The sequence below is a fragment of the Durio zibethinus genome, chromosome 10 (assembly GCF_047325235.1).
Source record: "Durio zibethinus cultivar Kanyao isolate XHJ-2024 chromosome 10, ASM4732523v1, whole genome shotgun sequence".
Classification (NCBI taxonomy): domain Eukaryota; kingdom Viridiplantae; phylum Streptophyta; class Magnoliopsida; order Malvales; family Malvaceae; genus Durio; species Durio zibethinus.
Genome location: NC_143171.1, coordinates 18,560,835 through 18,581,632, shown reverse-complemented (window position 1 = coordinate 18,581,632; position 20,798 = coordinate 18,560,835). Strand labels below are relative to the sequence as shown.

Below are 20,798 nucleotides of genomic sequence, written 5' to 3'. Positions count from 1 at the left end.
CTTGATAGTAGTGGATTAGGCCTTGCCCTACATTTTGGGATATAGAGGTTGGGAGTGGTTCTCTAAAGAGCTAAACTCTATGTTGATCACCACCCTCTTTGAGGTGGACTGGAGCTCAACCATGAGATTCAAAGGATAGGCCTTCATCCTCGACCTCTTCTTAAGCCTTTGAGCTACATTCTTCTGCTTCATCTTTTAGAGTGTGGCAAGGCTCTTGCCACTAACCTGGCCTTATTGAGGGGGTGGTAGATTGATTATTTTAATACCTATTAAAGGGGCACTAAGCTAATGAGGGCCTTTACCTCTCCCTTTCCCTATGGAGGGCTGAACAAACAAGATATGTTAAAGGCTCCACCTCAGCCAAAGATATTTGCAAAAAGAATTGAACTAAAAGGTTAGAACAAAATTAAAAAGGACAAGTTCAAGGCAAAGTTGCCTCACACCTACCCCAGTACTTGACTTTCTTAAGAATGCTTGGGAGGTTAGCTCATAAATATCAATTATTAACTTTCTTTTATAGAGGAAGTCCATTATTGAGTCCCAAGCACTTAACTCATTTTTATTCAGAGGATCGACTTGGAATTCTTTGAAAATGTTGAGCTCATTATTTATGTTTCAAACCACATTAACTTTCTCTATATAAAGGAAAAAAAACCGTTCAACTTTTTATTAAGTTTCAAGCAATTAGCAAAAATCCTCTTCAAGGGATAAGCTATCATGTAGAATCAACTCTTATTATATGAATACTTCTTTATCGTAAAAAATTTCCTAAATAGAGAGATGGTGGAAACTAATTTTAATTTTCTATAAAGAATAATGAATTCTATTATGTACCAAAAAAAATTTAGGACGAGTTAAGTAATAGTTAAATTATAATATAAAAAAGCTCTACAATTAAAAAAATGTAAAGAAAACCTAAAACCAGCCACTATAGATGCCCAATACACCTAAATTTTATCAGTGTCTAAGATAATTGTGATCCGATCATCGAAGATCGACATTATTACACTATACCCCTTCCTTGAAAAGTCAAATTTGACTTTGACCATAGAAGCGTAATAAACTAAGCACAAGTTAGGGTAGTCCTTAAGATTAGCCTTACCCTTCAAGCTTTGCATCACCTCTTTAAAGGTTATGCCTAAGGGATAGAGGGTATAAAAAAGGGAGAGGTCTTCATCATCGTCATCGACAGTTTTAGCCTGCCCTTCATTTTCACCCCTTCCTCTTGTTCATTGCCCAAAACCTGCTCAATTTTAAAAGCCTTATTACTTGGTTGCTTAACTTCTAAATAGAGAGCAGCCCCCTAAGTCTAAACAAGGGCTAAGACCTCTATAACGTTAGATAAAGAAAAAGTTGAAAATGAGGTAGAAAATTCTTTAAACTTCGAAGACGAGTCAAAGTTAGACTTCAAGCTCAGATTATTGGATCGTTGGCCAACAAAAAAAGGTAAGAAAGGTGAAAAGGATGAGAAGGACAAGGATTACCAAGAAAAAGAATAAATGAAAAAAAAGAAAAGTTAATAGGCATAGTTATTGCACTGAAGGATTCTCAAGTTTAGAATAAATTGTGACAAAAAACTCATCCATCCCATGATAAACCCATTCTCCTCTTACTTGGGCATTGTTTAGATTTATTTTTGGCCCTCAACAGACATTATATTTAACTAGTAAGTAGCTTGGCGATAATCCCTTCTTGTAATGACAAAAGGGACCTAATCATTCAAATAAAAAGCTTTATCGTTGAGTTGACCTCTATTTACTTCTACCATAAAGTTATCAAACATGTTAGACTCATAAGCCATAATAAAAAGGAAAAAATGCAACAAAGAGTTTAAAAGTAAGAAGGTCAAATGAAAGATGGCTAGAAGTATTGAAGGTTAATTAAATCTGGTTAGCTTGAGAGGTGAAAGTCTGTGAAGTGAAACACTGATACCCTAAAGGGCCCTTTATTAGCCAACTTAAAGAATAGATGGACGTCACAAATTAAGCCACATCATCATTACAATTACTCAGAATGACCCTTCGCATTCTCAACCTGTATACACTTAATTGCCAAATTTTCTCTTCATCATTAAAAGTAGATTTAGATGAATATGTAAAAAAGGTATTTTGATTATTTCAACCCTAATCTTACTATTTAGAATAACATAATACTAGGTTGACCATGCTTCCATGGCATATTTTCCTTAATGAATCAATACAAAAGAAAAATCACAAGTCTCACGTCGACCATCAAGATAATGAGATAATGAGTGAATAGCAAATATCATAAAGTACGATGTCAATCCCATCAATCAACATCAATAACATCATCACAAGCTTAACCAGTGCTGCTCCTATTTGTCACTCACCACCTCGATTAAATGAGGTTGGAATAATCATTGATAAAAAAATTTTAAGGCCCATATTCAAGTTTTAGTTTGATCTTACTGAGGATAGCTTAGATTAGCCTAGTTCATGATTGTCAATCTAACACTTTAGACTGCTCGATGGAAAGATAGAATGTTAAAGGTATTTTTAGATCTAAATGACAAAATAGAGCTTTTTGCTCATTAGTGTAAACCAATAAACAGTCAGGGTTTGGATTTTTTTAGTCGAGCTAAGATGTCAGGCTAACCTGAATTCACGAGTCCATGTTATCGATATAAATGACCTCAAGCAATCTAGGCTGCCTACAGCACCCATCTTACCGATATAAATGATTTAAAAATTCACATTAAGTTGTTTCCAATTGTCAATTGAACCAGGTTCAAGATCCTTGTACCAATTAAAAGTATTACCCTTTAGAGAGCTAATAAATTACTTGACCATAAGATTTCCATCAATGCCAGTTTTGTTGCAAGTTTCCACAAAGTATGCAACATGTTGTCTTGGATTCCATTTGACATCAAACTATAGCAACTTTGGTGGTTGATAATTTTCAAGCATTTTCATGTAATCAATTATTTGAGAATAAGGTTATGAATAAGTATAAAAAGATGGAGCAACACTTTCAACTTGATCTTTGATAGCTTCTTTTATGAGCTCTTTGGCTAAGTCAGAAGAAACTTTTTGAAGCTCTTCTTTAGTTACCTTGGTAGAAATTTCACCAACTTCTTGAAGAATTTGATGTTGGTTTTGGTTTATAGCAACTAGTTTTTTTCACTTAGACTTTCAATTCTCATTACCATTAAAGCAATTTTGCCATCCCTTTCTCTGATACTTATTGATTCCATAGTTTTGTGAAAAATAACTTGTTCTTAAAAAACAGTTGTGTTAATTGCCACAATAGCCACCGCTTCAAAACTTGTATTTAATGATGAATTTTCACCAGGTGATGGTACAAGAATTTTTTTTTCTTGAGAAGACTTGATATTTGGTTTATTTGAAAATTTCATTTAAGTGGCCATTGAAATTCGAAACCTTGGACATAAAAAAAAAAAGAGATGAGAGGCAAATATTATCCCATCAAGTATGCCAAAAATTTGTACACACAAATTTTGAGTAAAAAAAAAAGACTAGAAAAATTGGAGTCAAATAAAAATTTTCAATTTGTTAAGAATATATAGTACAATCTCTAAAAAATCTTAAAATAAAAGAAAATCTTCTGATTCTTTTCTTTTTTAAAAATTTGCTTCAAAAGTCTTAATAATTTGTTCTTAAATTAAATAAATTTGGATCTTAACTTTAGGGTCATTCTTGAAATTTGGTCCCAAATTCAAGAATTTTTAAATACTTTGATTTTTCATATATTTTCTTTCCCTATTTGTCTTTAGATCTTTTGTCTTCAAGTGGTGGGTCAAATGGCCTAGAGAAGCTCTCTGCTTATAGTGCTAGGTGATACTAAATGAGAGAGTTCAAAAAAAAAAAAAAACTTAAGGTCTATTGGTTTCAGAAAACAAAACATTTTTCATTTTTATTTTTATAAAAGACAAAAAATGAAGGTAAATTTGTGTTTGATAATTAAAGAATAAAAATATATTTTAGGAAACAAAAATGAAAATGTGCTTAATTTTGAAAACAAAAAAGCTATTTTCACTATTTTCAATAAAAATAGTATCCAAAGATGAAAATGATGAAAACGATGAAAACTCGATGCTCTGAATTTCGCCAAGGGCCTTATCCACCACTTGAGTTCAACAACAACGAAAAGCAAAAAAAAAAAAAAGACATTCGCGCAAGAAAAGATGGTTTCATTCCATTAAATGTCGATGTTTCTAATATAATTGGACAACATGTTTTTATGCTATAACGATAGATTCAACTGTATATGGCCCACAAATAAACTCTCAACTTTTTTTTTTTCATTTTTTAAACAGAAGATACAATACCAAATATGATTTCATTTTTAAAAATATTTTTCTTTATCATTTGCAAAACACAATTTCAATAAATTAGAAAATAGGAAAATAAAAATTGTTTTTAGAAAAGAAAAACACAAAATGAAAACAAAAAAATACTTTTTAAAACCAAACATTACCTTATCTTCTTTAATTTTATCTCTAAATTGTTTTAATTTAATTCAGCATATCATATATAAGTCATAGGTAGAATTTAATTTGATCAAGTAGTCCTAAAATAAGTTGATAATCTATAATGACAAACAAGAATCAAAACACTTGATAAGTTCATCTTTCTCTTGCTTGATTTCCATTTCTTCTCTTGTTCCTTTTTTTTTTTTTTTTGTTCTCTTGTTCTTCAATTTGTTTGTGCAATTTTTTCTCCCAAAAGATTCCCTCTTAGACTTCACTTTTCCCTAATCTTTAATATATATTTTTTTAATTTATGTAATTTCATGTGGCATATGAGATGACATAATCATATCATGCAGTAAATGGCATCAAACATAGAAAGTAATGTCAGCCAATCTTTAACTTCTAAAGGTTGAATGATGAAAAAATTAAATTTCATTAATATTAGAATCAAATCTTGTTTTTTCATAATTAGATGATTAAAATAAAAATTCACAAAAAATTAAGTGATGAAATGTATAATTTATTAATTTTCTGTATCCATTGATCATTAAAGTTGAAATTTGAGTTGCAAAAAATTTTAAAATTACATTTTTTTCCATAAAAATCATATTATTTAAATATAGGAGTTGTCTTTACCCAAAAAAATTATGAGTTTTAAATTCGTTGTAAGTGCATCTCATAGGTCAATAAATTCATTTATATTATAAGTTTTTTAGTTTATCATCAATGCACAAACTTTATACCTCTAATTTTTTATTTGAATTTTATATATCTCAATCTAATAAGAGAAAGAAATTATATACTAGACATAACTATGCAATTATCATTAAGTTTTAACAAACTCATATTGTAATTTATCAAATTCAAATAATCTCTAAATAAAAATCACTCATGTTTTTTATTTTAATTAAAATTTTCTAATCTTAAAATCAATATCATGTATAAACTTTCTTCATGAAAGATTCTTTCATAAGCTGTTAGGGTGAAGAGACACATTAATTGATTTTTGAATAATTTTAAGTATCTTTAAAGGATCAATTGTAATTATTCGTATTTAGGAAATCAAAATAAAAAATAAAAAAATAAAGTTTTATTTTTCTACTCATTGATAGTTAAAGTTAAAATCGAGATGAAAGAAAAAGAAACTAATATCATTTAATTTCTATTATATTTTTAGCAGGCATAAGTAAAATGATAAGGTTATAAAATACATATGCATAACATTGGAGATTGAGGTAATGGTCAAATCTACCATTATGGTATCCTCCAACTTTTGACTTAGTTATATGAGTTCTTAAGAGGACTTAATTTCGAACCAAAACCTCTTTTCCTTTTCCTATCAGCCATATCCATCGTATGTATAAAAGAAAGATATCTACCATTATGTTAAAAGTGGATGTTCCAAATTTATATTTTACTTTTTTTAATGCAATGTTACAACATTATCATAATTTGATGCACTTTTATCTATATTAATTTGAATGAAAAATAAATTGTCATTAAGAATCTTAATTATTCCGCTGGAGTTTGTGAATATGAAAAAGAATTAAAAAAAATAATAATACGAAAGAGATATATCAAGTCAATATATATCTTTTTTATTAAAATTATATCATGTAAATACATTATTAAAAAAATAAATCTTTTATTACACATTATATATGATAATTAAATAATAAATATTTATTTTATAACAAATAATTAATTTTTTTAATAATATGATTACATAATATAATTTAAATAAAATGGATGATGTGACGTCTATTTCACTAAATCTTTTTTCAAACAAATAATAATAGAATATTTTCAAGTGCCAACCAGTGAAAATGTAATAATTAATATACTGTTTTCTAAAAAGAAGGTTTATTAATATTGTTAAAAAATAAAAACAAAAAGATTTTTTCTTTGTTGCATAAACACACAGGTTTTTCCTAACAAGTAACTAGTGTTTGGGAAACAACAACACTACAAAAATACAAGGAAATAAGATTTCATAATAGTATCCTTTCGAAAAGGGTCAGAAAAAGAACTCCCAAGACTACTCTCCTTTCAATATTTGACAATTATGGTCTTAAACTGAATGCAACAAACTTTTTGAATCACCAGTAATAGGATATTGAGAACCAATAAAGTGGTTGTAAAAATCAGTTGACCACCCTGCAGTTCCTTCTGATCTCCCCACTTGTCCTAGTAAGAGGACTAATGTTTCCCATCCTCACCATGGCAGCAGCAAAATCACTAGAAAAAGTAGAAGGATTGGTGCTATAAGTCCGAACAAGTGCATCCTGTGATCCTCCATTGAAGAGCTCCTGGTCTGAATGAAGCAACCCCCTTTGAGCCACAAGGTTACGGAAATAATTGTTGTCGAACCTGGCTGGAGTCTGTATATCCAGAGGAGCCAAATTGTTATCACTACCAGAAGCAGGGCAGTTAGCCCGTCTGCTGGCTGAAAAATTTGGATCAATGTTGGTGTCATTGTAAATGCGACCGCGAAATGTTGTGCATCTAGCTAGGCCTATTGTGTGACCACCAGATAACGCGGTTAGGTCCCTGGCGTTTAGGCCTTTGGCAGCAAAGGACGAGGTAAGAGCCGCGAGATTGGAGGCTGGTGACGGGATTTGGTTGTTGGCTGCGCTTTGGCTGGCTGTTCTTGCATCTCTCCGCCCGAGGGGTACTTGCCATGAAGGTCCTCCAAGCTGCCACAACATAGTAGCATGCGTCGGAGATATTAATAAATAATCTCCAAGAAAGGAGCGCCACAAATTATTCATCATGCAAAAGTATAGTAGAGAAGATCTTTATGATATGTGATTTGAAAAAAAAAATAATTTAATTAATTCATATAATTATTGTTAAAAGATGATATTCAATAAATCTAAATTTATATTCTAACAATTACAACTTTTTTTCTATCTACATATTATGACCTCCTTTATAAAAAAAAAAAATGATGGAATGGAATTAATAGAGCAACTAAACCAATTATTGCGTAAGCACCAATGGGTTTCCTTTTAAATTGAACTTCTTCTAAAAGTCAATGAATTTAACAAAAAAGGTCGACTTCTTTAATATAAAGCAAAATTGGCAACAATAGCAAACGACTCCTTAATTACACTTGTGAAAACATTAATAAAGCAGGAGGCAAATAGCTGGGTAGCCAGCAGGCTAATCAAAATATACTAACCAGGACTACACCATCTCTAGCTGCAAGTGCTAAGATATCTGCACAAGAAACAGTGGCATTGCATGCAGCTTCAACTCTAGTCTTTATGGTATCAATCACTTCGAAACCTCGAGCTGAGTTTCGGTTTGGCGCTGCATTCTTTTCGCCTGTGAACGTTGCTGTGTCGTCCAGCAATATGGATGCGTCACAACCCTGCATTAACAAAATTATACTATTTTCAAAAATGAAACATACAGATGGAGTAGAATTTGGAATTTTAGATGCATAACTTAAGTTGATGTCATTAACTATATGCAGATATAGTTTCAAAATAACATTAACGGTTGGATTGACATTGTGATATATACATATAATACATATATACATACGTTAACAAAGCAGTCATGGAAGAACAAACGGAGAATAGAGGCGCCAATTCGAGTCTCTCTATTAACAGCCTGGGTCATTGCATTTAGCACGATGGTTTGAAGGTTAGGACAGGAGTTGGCATAGAAGTTGGGAGAAAGCTGAGCATTGGCAGCAGAGCAGGAAAGGAGCACAAGTAGAATACAGGAGAGTGTAAAAATGGACGAGGCCATTATAGAAGAATGAAACCAGAAGCCTAAATAGATAAAATGTGATTGAATAATAATCCCTGTATTCTTAGATCTCTATATATAGGGGAAAGAATTTGCCTTGGATAAGAGATGCAAGGATATGTGCTTTAAGTTTCAAACTTTGCTGCGAACGCGGTTCTAACTTCCACAAGAGAAAAAGCAAGAGATTGCGTACCAATTACAATAGCCGACAAGAGAGTCAAAGCGCATAATCAATGCAGGTTGACTTAGAGCTTAAATCCATTGCCAAAAAAACGATCTATGGATGTTGCTTTTCAACTTTCTAGTTATCTATTACTATCATTCTTTTCGGTGATTGTGGGAAGACTTGATCCAGTCCTCTATGACTTTGAGATTTTTCAACTTTTAGAAATAATTCATCATTTAATTCCGAAATAAAAAATTAAATGAGCTTTAATTATATATACCAAAACATTTTGAACTTGAATATTTCACGATTTGATAAGGTTATATATATATATATATATATATATGAACTCATCCAAAACATGCTTTAAAGAACAAAATTCAAGTAAAACTTCATATAAGTCTGCAAATTAAAATTTAATCTTCAAATATCGACATTTCCATCAAAAAGAGATGAGCATTAATGGCAATGCAAGCTGGCTGAGCCTCTGATGTTACTGGAAGTCGGGCACGGAGAAATAGCTCATCTCTCAACACCGACGAGCATTTGTGAAGGATATTCGCCGTAGAATTGAAAATTGATCACCTTAGACACGGTCTTCCCGTGTATCAGTTCATATCTGATATTCAGGATTCAAAAGTAAATACATCCACTATAGAAATTGAACATCCCTGTGACATACATTTCGAATGGCCTCTACTGTAGAAATTGTATATTTCGAATCCACTATAGATATTGACCTCTACTATAGAAATTGTATATTTTGAATCCACTATAGAAATTGTGCATCCCTCTTATATATATATATATATATATATATATATTAAGAATGACCTCTGAACATCCCTGTGATTTATATTACAAATTATTACAAATTATCCTTAACTAAACTAAAATGTTTAATATGATACTTTAATTTTAAAAATTTTTAATGTGATACATAAACTATAAATATATTAATTAATGTAATACTCTGAAAATTATTTGTTCAACACATATATCATCTAGAGCTAATCGCATTAAAAGTAATTAACATTTTAATTAACAAATTCATAATTCAAATAACCTATTAAAAATTTTGAATGTTCAAGTATCACATTGAACATTTCACTAATCATTCTTAACATTAACCCAATTTTACATGACATCTACATTTATAAGTGATAAATCCCTGCATAATTTTTTATTGCAATTGAATAATTGTACAATTGTAATAGAAAAATTATAGACGAAATACACCCGTGGTTAAATATCTAACCTTAAGAAAGTCTTGTTGCCTGTTCAATTAGTTTATACGATTGAATATGTCGACCCAAAGCTTTAATAAATATACTAGAGTACTTCACTGGGGCTTTCTACCGAATAGAGGTCACAATATTACAGCAGTCCAGCTTCATCTCTAAGCTGTGGTCTGAACGCTACAATACTTGATAGCGGCTCAGCATAAGTTCAGCTAAAAACAACTGCATTTGCTTTTGGTTATTCTCATAAACCTGCCTTGCAGGGATCCTGGGATGTGGGAGACTTAGCACTTTGGAAGCTCGATCAGCTACCAACTGTGGTTGTTGACCTATGAGATTTCACTAGTGGAACAAGTTACTGCACAACATCTGCCATCAATGGCCTGTAGTCAGCCTCGGGTTGCACACACATTGCAGCAACAGCTGCAACCTGAATAACTTCTTTCATTGAGTATCGACTTTCCAGGGCTGGATCCATAATCTGTACAACCTTTTCTCTGTCTGTTAACCTGAGCAAAGCCTGTGCCAAAAAACCAAAAAAAAAAAAAAAAACAGACAAGAACTGAAGAATGAGGAAAGAAGAAGATGCAAGGATTTACCACTAAAGAGGCAGCAAAAAAAGAGAAAAGAACTTAAAACAATTATCAAGGAAAACAGAATGCGTTAAATCTTAAGCAAATAGGATGAACTTAACCATCAGAGAATGACGTACCAGATTGCATGGGATTTAGCTCAAAATGAAAGAAATGAAACTCACCCATGATACTAGGACACCTTCACCAGGAGGCCTCTTTGAATCGACTGGTACTCTGCCAGTTAGCAACTCCAAAAGAACAACACCATAACTAAACACATCTGATTTTGTAGTTAAATGCCCTGTTAAAGCATACCTGCATGGCATGCCTTCCAAATTCAATAACAAAATGAGGCAGTTATAACTTGATAAAGAAACTGTTAAGTATCAAATTAACAACAATTTTCCCTCCAGTTGGGACTAAGAGTTTGTTAGTTCATACTCAGGAGCATCATATCCCTGGGTGCCCAACACTCGAGTTGAAACATGTCCACCTGCTTTGTCAGATCCAAGCTTGGCCAATCCAAAATCAGAAACTTTGGCATGAAAATTTGTCCAAAAGGATGTTACTGCTCTTAAAATCTCTGTGAATCACTGGAGGGCTAACATGTTCATGGAGATATTCCAATCCCTTAGCAGCTTCCACAGCTATTCTCAACCGTGTCTCCCAGTCCAGTTTTAAGGTTACACTGTTAGAACCTGTGTTTTGCAACACAACTAGTAAATCAAATTGTTAACAATACCGTTCTCCTACGTCAATTATTCATTCCAAACTGAGCGAAGCCTAATCTTGTTTCAGGAAAGATGATAATAGATTGGACAACATCATGTTACTCTAATTTAGTTGCAGAGAGAGTGGAAGTCGAGCTTGTACATGATCTTGATTCTTGATTGGTGGAACTGAGATTAGTTATTTGACAAATGAATCCACACACCATTCAAGAGAACACCTAGATAAGCTCTAAAGGACTTCCGAAAATTCAAGTTCATAATTGTAGATTGCTATAATGAGGACTAATGAAATAAAAAAATGCAATTTATAGACGTCAATCTTTCTACACTTACTAAGAGAAAAGATTATATGGTATCCCAATTTTCTTTTAGGGTACCCTTATTCACACTCTACTTTTAGCTTTTGGGACTCCCAAAGTGCATGAACATTTTATCAATTTAAAGAAAGTGGAAAGCAATAACTGCATAACAACACCTTGCTTTCATATTCTTTACGATAAATCATAGATCCAAATAACTGAAAAGCCCAATTAATACCTCATGCACATTGAAATTTAAAAAACAAAAGGTTACTAGCTTACCACTAATGGGATACAAATGTTCTTGCAGACCACCATTTGCCATAAACTCGTAAACCAGTAATTTACGACTACTATCTGAGCAATATCCAATCAAAGCCAGCAAATATGGAGAACGCAGCCAACTCAGCAGTTCCACCTACAATTAGATATGGGCAATCAATTAATATAAACTCTTTATAAAGAATATGTCCTGCCCAATCTAGTCAAGCAAAAGTAGAAGGAAAAATAATGCAAAAGAGAACATATCTTTCGGAACTCCTTTTATAAGTTTTTTTGCCTAGCAGAAATATAAAGAATGAAGTAAACTGAATAATGTACTGTTGCATGGTTAGCTTGGCATATTTCAATTACGGATTATGAAAACAGTAAAAGAGAAATTAGAATGATATTCATAGTGGACCTCCATTTTAAATTCCTCTTCTCCCTGCTTTCCTCCTTGATCCATTAACTTGATGGCAACTTTCCTGCCATTACTAAGCACTCCCCTGTATACCAACCCAAATGCACCATGGCCAACCGCATTAGATTTGCTGAAACCACCAGTGGCTGAATGTAACTGCTTAAAAGAAAAGACGTGAAGCCCTTTATCCAAAGCAACTTCAACATCAGAAGTGCTAGCTTTGTCCTTACAATGAACCACTGCAGACACCAAAATTACAATCCATAAAGTTGCATAAAAAGGAATATAAGGAATTGAAGCATACAACTCAATTAAAGCAACAATTTCACTTTTTTATGATTGCTTACACTTTGTCCCTGCCTTCAAACCATCGTAATTACAAGTCCAAAAAGAACCAAAATAATTATTTTAAATAGGGAATAATACCCAAAAAAATGAAGGGAAAAAAAAAAAAAACAATGGAATGGAATGGAAGGAAAGAGACTTACTAGTGCTTTGGGATTTAGAGCGCTTAGAGTGGACCTTGTTTCGAATATAACAATAGTAACTAAAAGCTACTAAAAGCGAAGCAACTGCCACTGAAGCAAGCACTACAATGGTTACCAATGCAAAACGCTCTTTCCTCCTGTAATATGAATACCAATACTCATCTTCCTCTCTCTCCATTTCTCTGCCTTCTTTGAAACCCTAGCTGGCTCTGAATATCCCAATAACAAAGAAAATGCCGCTTTGAACTTTGATATTCTCTCTCTCTCTGTCAGTGGCTTCTACTGTTTTCTTCTTCTGCGATGAGAACAGAGGGTTGTTGAATTGAACTGACATCGGTTTTTCTTTCTTTGCGCCTCCACTTAATAATATTTTTCAATTATATTTAGGGTCGTTTGGACCGAATTTGAAAAGTTTTTTCGAAATATTGCTATTAGGTATTTAAACGTTTATGTTTAGTTAAGGGGTATCATATTTTTGTAATCTTAAATTTTTAATAATATGCAAAGTTCAGAAATAAAAAATTTACTTTTTTTGTGATTTTTTAAAATTTCAAAAAAAGTTACTTTTATTTTTCATTTGATCTAAATAAAAAATATTATATACTTTTTTTTTATCTTTTTAAAAATTAAAGTATGACCAATTTTTTGTTTTCTTTTTTCAAATGACAAAACAAACCCAATAATTATAATGATTTCTTTTCACAAATTAAAAAAATTAATACAATAAACAAACGCATTCAATTATTGTATTATAATAAAAATTAACATTATACTTGATTATAGTATTTGATTGTAGGTGTTTATTATTGTCAATTGCCTTTTATAATACTCAATTACTATGTTATGATAAAATTAAATACAGTATTTGATTATAGTTGTAGAGTATTGTCAATTGATTTTTAGAATGAACTCAATTATTGTGTTATAATAAAAATTAACGAATATTTAATTTTAGTTATTTTAAATTGTCAATTACTTTTTATAACATACTCAATTATTGTTTTATAATAAAAAAATGGCGTAATTTTTTATTAAGTTGTTTATTATTGTAAATTGATTTTATAACGCATTCAATTATTACATTATAATAAAAATTAACACAATATTTGATTAAGTTATTTTAATTTTTTAATTGTTTTTCGTAATGCTCTTAATTATTGTGTTATACTAAAAATTAACACAGCATTTGATTGTAAATATTTTAAATTGTCAATTATTTTTATAATGCACTCAATTAGTGCATTATAATAAAAATTAACGTAATATTTGATTGTAATTGTTTTATAATGCATTCAATTATTACGTTATAATAATTATTAACACGACATTTGATTTAATTGTCTACTATGTCAATTATTTTTTCAGCACACTAAATTGCTGCATTATAGTAATTATTAATGCAGTATTTGATTAAGTTGTTTATTATTGTCAATAATTTTTTATAACACATTCAATTTAGTTGTCTACTATGTCAATTATTTTTTACAACATACAAAATTACTACATTATAATAATTATTAGCGCAATATTTAATTAAGTTGTTTATTATTGTCAATAATTTTTTATAACACATTTAATACCTACGTTATAATAAAAATTAATGCAATATTTGATTGCAATTGTTTATTATTATCAATTATTTTTTATTACCCGTGCAATTACTATGTTATAATAAAAATTAACATAGTATTTGGTTGTAATTGTTTTATTTTGTCAATTGTTTATTATAATGCACTCAATTACTACGTTATAATAAAAGTTAACTCTTAAGTTGATTGCAGTTGATTAAAATTGACAATTGTTTTTTATAACACACTCAATTATTGCATTATAATTAAAATTAACACAATATTTGTTATTAATTATTGTGTTTATATTGAAGCAAATGCAGTAATTGACAAGTCTTATATTTGTATTATTGTTGCACTATAATACAATGATTGGATGATATAACGAGGTAATTGATATTTATTCACTTTTTTTATTACTAACATAGTAATTGAGAATTCCCTATCAAAAACAAAGTTTTTGACAATGCAAACAATCATATTTCTAATCAAATAAAAGCCCAATTTTATTAAAAATCAATTACTGCATTATTGACATAAGAAATGCAATATTTGGATCATTAACTTTGTTGAATAACAAAAAACCGTCATATCTTTTTTAGACAACATTAAAAGATCTCTAGCATAGATTTCTCTATTCCAACCAGCATTAGCTACAAATTTTGATTTCATTTTATCTTGTTAAGTTTATCTTTTATTTATCAACAAATGGTGTATCTACTTATCCTGACTACATTATGATTTGTTCTGCATTATTAGTTTGATTGAAATGTGTACTTTTTATTTTTTTACATCTCGTTTATATCTTGATTGAAAATATGTAGATTTATCATATGTATTCTTCATTTTGATTTTAGTCCTTGAGCTAGATATGTTATGTTGTTACAAATTTTTTTATGTTATTTTTTAATCATTTTTGGATGTTTTTTAGTTTCCATTTATGAATTGCACATATTTGCTTTCGACACATGTTTTCAACATTAACCTTTACTAAATTGATCTACATAGTTATGGCTCCTTTATCAGTAAGACAAAAGATGCAAATGGTAATAGTGCTTATTTTGCACATGAACCAACTGGAGACTATGTTGACTTATTAATTATTGTTACGGTGACATTACTTCAATGAATCATAGAAAAAGATATAGAATATTTTATGCTAATAACCATTATGATAGGCTATAGATTAAAAAGTTGAACTTAAATGCAATGATTTTTTAAAGGCAGTGTAGATAATTATAGAATGAATAGGAAAGCTTTTGCAAAATTATGTCATTTGTTTCAATCACATGAAAGATTATAGGCATCTATAAAGATGTCAATAAAAGAAATAGTTAGTAGCTTTCTCCATATCATTACCCATCATACAAAAAATAGGATCATAAAAAGTCAAGTTGTGAGATATGGAGAGATAATTAGTAGGTAATTTCATGTTACATTGAATTTTATTTTGAGACTATTCCTCATTGTTTAAAAAATTTGAACCGATATCAGAGAATTCAATAAATATTAGATGAAAATGGTTCAAGAGTTATTTGAGTGCCTTAGATGGCACATACATAAAGGTGAATATAGACTTAGTTTATAGGCCTGGATATAGAATAAAAAAATGAAATTGCTATCAATGTGCTTAGTGCTTGCACACCAAAAATGCAATTTATAGAAAGGTTCTACAACAAACGGCAAAGTGCTAAGGGATGCCATAACATGTAGAAATGGGTTAAGGATTTCTCAAGGTATTAGCTTGAATATTTTGTTTTTACTTTTGCATGGAACACATATTTTTTTTAAGACATATTCCATCATTTTTTTTTCTTTTGAACTTCATGTAAATAAACACTAAAATAACCAAACAACCTATTAAACTAACATTTTATTCATGGAAAATTTAACCAAGCACATTAAATCTTGAAAAGCAATGCAAGAACACAAGCAAACACATAAAATTGAGCCAATATTTGGCCTCCCATCAAGCTAGAAGGTTTTAACCAAGCATGGGAATGGCTTGACTGAACCTCTTCATGGCCTTCCCATAAGTTGACAACTATTCATTTGATCTAAGCATACATCAATCATTCATAAAATCATCATATAAAGGCCTTTATACCATAAGAGAAATTTTATTAAACATGTAAATAACTAAATAGTAAAGAAACCATGGAACCAAACATACATAGCCAAACTTCAAACATATATCATTAAGTAATTAAAAGGCTACGTGCTCAATTTGGGATTAAACGTTTGGGTAGGGATTAAACGTTTGGGTAGTTGCTCAATTTAGAACTAAATATTTTAATTTGTATAAATAAGGATTAAACGTTATCGACTTATAATAATATATGATTTTTTTTAATGAAAACCATGTTGTGAATGATACATGCCGTTAAAAGCTCACGTGGAATGATAAATGGAATTAAGTTCCTATGTGGAATGACAAATGGAAAAGCTTTTGCCTTTTTTTCATTTCATTTCTCTTCTTTTTTATCAAACTAAGAGAACTTAAGGTTTTCTTTATGAACTGCAAGTCTGTAAGTCTACTAAATAGATTATTTAGCAAGCAACAAATTGAAGCCTTTATGTTGCTATTTAAGGCTACCTCAATACATTTTCTGCTTGTCGGTCATTTCTTGTTTTGGGTTTTTCACTGGTGAATCTAGGCAAGTTTTAATCTCTTATTGTTTCTCCTTCTAAAATGGTTTAGAGTCTTATTTACTACGAACCCAATAGATTTACTACAAATTCAAAATGGTCTTTTAAAATTTAGCTTGATCAAGGAAAGGATTACTATTAGCTTTTAATCTTTTATTATTTCTCCTTTTAAATGATCTGGATGTGGGTCTAGTTTAGTAAAAAGAAGAGAAAAAAATGGAATAAAATTGAAGTGGAAGATACTATGGATAATGGGTTGATTTGGGTAAAGCCAAAAAGGCTTTGTTTAGGCTTAAATTCATTGATAAAGGGATTATGATAAGAAGAAAAACCAAATTGATAAAAGAAATGGTGAAATGGGTTCGTAGAGATAAAAATCTTTGTTTTACGATAAAAATTCTTGAAGCAATCTCTATGAAGAGTAATTATATTAGTATTTATTAAAAGAAATTGCAATTTGCTTAGTTGCTGAAATATACAGAGTAGCAGAAAAAGTTGTTCTTTTTTTGTTTCTCAAAAAATCAAAATAAGAAGAGAGACAAAAAGAGAATGGTGTTGCAAGCAGAGACAATGACTCAAAACTGATAACATCGAATAGTAAATAGCTCTTCTTTGACTCTCACATTCCCTTTTATTTTTACTTTTGGCCAATTTGGAAACCAGCAACAATCACACCATGTATAAAAACAACCACAATTGCAATAGCAAATTAATCCGTTACACCGACAACAACAGTTGTAATAGGTTGTTCAATAGCATGAGGTTTCAAGGCCTATTGCTATAGAAAATCTATAATCTCGGCACCAAGATAAAAAAAGAGGTAAACAATTGGATCTTGTTTTTTTGGGTTTATTGTTTTTTCTTGTTTAAAAGATTAAACTGCATGCCAAGTAAAAGCAATCATCATTAAAATGCCAAATCAAATGGCTTTTAAGCTTTTTATGCATTGTTACTACGCATATCTTTCACAACAAACTTTATGTTAAAAAAATCCTATATTGCTACAAGTCGATAATGTTTAATCCTTATTTGTATAAATTAAAACATTTAATCTTGAATTCAGTGATCACCTAAACATTTAATCCCAAATTGAGCATTTAGCCTAATTAAAATTCATGCAAATAACAAGCAAACTAATAGCTAAATCATCCTTAAACAACATAAGAAGCAAATAAAATATTTAAGAAAAACCAAAAGAAGGTTCAGCCATGATGGAAAGAGGTTTGGCCGAACCTCTAATGGCTTCAAATGGTGGGTTCTTGTTTTTTTGTGCTTGAACATTGATTAAATCCAACTATGGTTTAGTTGGACGAAGTTTTGATCTAAGCTTGAAATCAAATGAAGAACTATAAAATTAAAAAAAAAAAAGAAAATAAAAAGTTAAATGCTATGAAAAATATGATAAATGCTACAAAATGCTTATGAAAATACAAAGGGAAAATGGTAAAAAAAATTATACCTACTCCAAGCTGTTCATCAAGATTTTTTTCTTTTTTCCTCCCTTTCTCATGTCCCAACTAGCTTCCTCCTCTTCAAAATCCTCTGTAAAAATCTCAGTTGAATGGAATAATAAAAATATCTCCCCAAATTGAATGTTAGCCTTGGATTTGAAGTGCATCTAATGATCTATTTTCATCCATTGTTTCCTTTGTAAGAAAACATCTTTCACCATTAGATCAAACTTCACAAGGTCATTCTATGGTTAAGAAGGTTCACTATCAAAAATTGAATTTTCAATGCTATTGGAACCAAGTAAAAAAATCATTTTACCCCCCATTAGAAAGTTTTCGATTTTTAGGGCATTTTCTTGGAAAACAATGCTTCCTTATTCATTTTTGTGATTTTATAGTATCAAAAATCATGAAATAATATGAAATTAATATCTAAAAATTTTGTGAAAATCCAACATCGGGAAGGTGAAATTATGAAATTATTATCAAGGGTTATTTTAGTAATTTCATACCTCTAGAGGCACTGCCAAGGTTTTCAATGCATCAAAAATTATCAAATATTATAAAAATATGATTTAAAAAGTTTCGCAAAACCAACTTCGGGAATGTTAAATTACAAAATATCCCTAAAAGGGCATTTTAGTGATTTCACACCTTTCGAGGTATGATCAAGGTTTTCAATATTAAAAAAATTATTAAATAATATAAAAATCATGATTTTGAGCTTTTCACAAAATTTCAACATTGAGAAGGTTAAATTAAAAAAATACCCCTAAAACTTTTTTTATAATTTCATACATCCTAATGTGTGGTTTGAGTTTTTAATGCATCAAAAACCATTAAAAAATATTTAATTATGATTTGAAAGTTTTTATAAAAATCAAACTTTAAAAAGGTCAAATTAGGAAAATACCCCTAAGGGCATTTTACTAATTTTACATTTTCGAACTGCAATAATGTTTTTCAATACTTTAAAAATCATAAATTTCAATTTGAAACCACATTGATTCCAATTGGTTGTAATTTTGAAAGTTGTCTTGAGTGCTATCTATTTTAACTAATTTTGATTAAATTTGACTTTGTTTGACCAAATTTGATCAAGTTTAACTTTGGAGCATTTAGATCAAATTGGTCCCAATTTTAATTTTTTTAAAACTTTTCAAAATTGAAGAAATGTTGAATTTGAATTGGGTTGGATTTTGAGAGCTTCACAAATGATCAAATTTTGCTTAGACAAAATTAGATGTCGATAATACTACCAAAGTAATTGAGTATTTAAAAAATATCTAATACAAAAAATTTTCATAAATAAATAAACGATAAAAGAAAAATATCTATAATAATGCATGAATACTATTATTTGCAAAATTTGATTTTTTTTTTCTAAAAAAAGAAGTGAAAACAAAATTTTCAAAGATGAGATCTTAAAAAAGTTTGATTAGTGATTTTTTAGTAATCTTTAAGTAAGAAGATTTATCTAAAATACCGCCGAAGTATTGGGGCATTTAAGATAATTTACAATAAAGATTTTCTTTTGCTTTTTATTTAATAAAAAATACTACAAAATGAATTTTTATAAAAAAAAAATTATATGGATTAAATTTTGGGCATCATATTTTATTATTATATGCATTATAAATATTGATTTTGAGGATAAATATAAACTGCCAAAGATGAGATTCTTGAAAAATCTAAGTAATAATTCTTAAGAGATTCTTAAGTGAGAAAGTTCACTTAATAATGTCAAAGTATTGAAATATTTTTTAAAATTTTTCAATAAACGAGGTTCTTATTTATTTTTCAAACAAAAGATTAAAAAAAAGATATTTTTTGTTGCGATAAGAAAATAAGGAAATCATTGCCTAAATATCAAAAGTAAGACCATTTGCATTGATGTTAAGGGATAATATGTGATTAACAGGTACCATGTTTAAAACGGGCACTGTGGAGGGTGCTAATCTTTCACCACACATAAACGTATTACCAAACCAAATTTTATTTTTGTAAACCAAAAATTATCTTTTTAATAAGTTTTAATTAATTTTAAGATTTTATTACAAAGATAAACTTTTAGGTGACCAATCACATCTAGCTAAAAATGATTAGTGGTGACTCCCATTACTTTTAAAAATTTTTAAAAGTTTGTCTGACGGTCCTATAAATCGTTACGACAATTATGAGTAGTTTAAAGGCTACTTTTTTTATCTTTAAAACGTGGTCTTCTCTAAAATTTCAAAATTTTGAAAATAAAGTTTTAGTATCCACTATGTTTTTTTATATTAAAAGTATGGTCTTTGTTAAAATTCTAGAATTTCAAAATAAGGTTTCAGCAACTACATTTTTATTTTAAAAACATAATCTTTATTAAAATTTTAGAATTTTGAACATATAGTTTCAACATCCACTACATTTTTTTTTTGTTTTAAAAGCATAATCTTAGTTAAAATATCATAATTTCAAAAATATAGTTTCAACACCCATTACGTTTTTATCTTAAAAACACATTATTTTTTCAATGTCCACTACGTTGTTTTATCTTAAAAATGCAATCTTTGTTAAAATTTTAGAATTTCAAAAATATAGTTTCAACATCCATTACATTTTTTATCTTAAAAGCATGATCTTTTTAAAATTTTAAAATTTTAAAATTTTAAAATATAATTTCAACATTCATTACGTTTTTATATTAAAATATGATCTTTGTTAAAATTCCAAAATTTTGAATACAATTTT

General features: G+C 29.5%; 1 protein-coding gene and 1 pseudogene across 2 annotated transcripts; both read right to left on the bottom strand.

Annotated features, from left to right (window-relative positions):
* Positions 1-6,288: 6,288 nt before the first annotated feature.
* LOC111291984 (peroxidase P7-like) lies at positions 6,289-8,273 on the bottom strand. The gene is made up of 3 exons (XM_022884146.2): positions 8,006-8,273; positions 7,638-7,829; positions 6,289-7,149 (listed from the first exon to the last, which is right to left on the bottom strand). Exons 1-3 carry the CDS (start codon positions 8,213-8,215, stop codon positions 6,598-6,600), a joined length of 954 nt encoding a protein of 317 aa, XP_022739881.2. The 5' UTR covers positions 8,216-8,273; the 3' UTR covers positions 6,289-6,597.
* Positions 8,274-9,534: 1,261 nt separating this feature from the next.
* LOC111292977 (serine/threonine-protein kinase PBS1-like) lies at positions 9,535-19,544 on the bottom strand (annotated as a pseudogene). Its single transcript, XR_016345807.1, has 6 exons — positions 12,398-19,544; positions 11,910-12,148; positions 11,510-11,645; positions 10,639-10,895; positions 10,380-10,512; positions 9,535-10,142 (listed from the first exon to the last, which is right to left on the bottom strand). The product of XR_016345807.1 is annotated as a serine/threonine-protein kinase PBS1-like (transcript).
* Positions 19,545-20,798: the final 1,254 nt, after the last annotated feature.

Bases quoted from the DNA above. Each gene is read 5' to 3' on its own strand.
- LOC111291984 (XM_022884146.2), bottom strand. From the start codon at position 8,215: ATGGCCTCGTCCATTTTTACACTCTCCTGTATTCTACTTGTGCTCCTT. The intron at 7,830-8,005 runs GTATGTATATAT...TTGTTAATGCAG, and splicing joins TCCATGACTGCTTTGTTAAC to GGTTGTGACGCATCCATATT. The intron at 7,150-7,637 runs GTTAGTATATTT...ATGTTGTGGCAG, and splicing joins CTAGAGATGGTGTAGTCCTG to CTTGGAGGACCTTCATGGCA.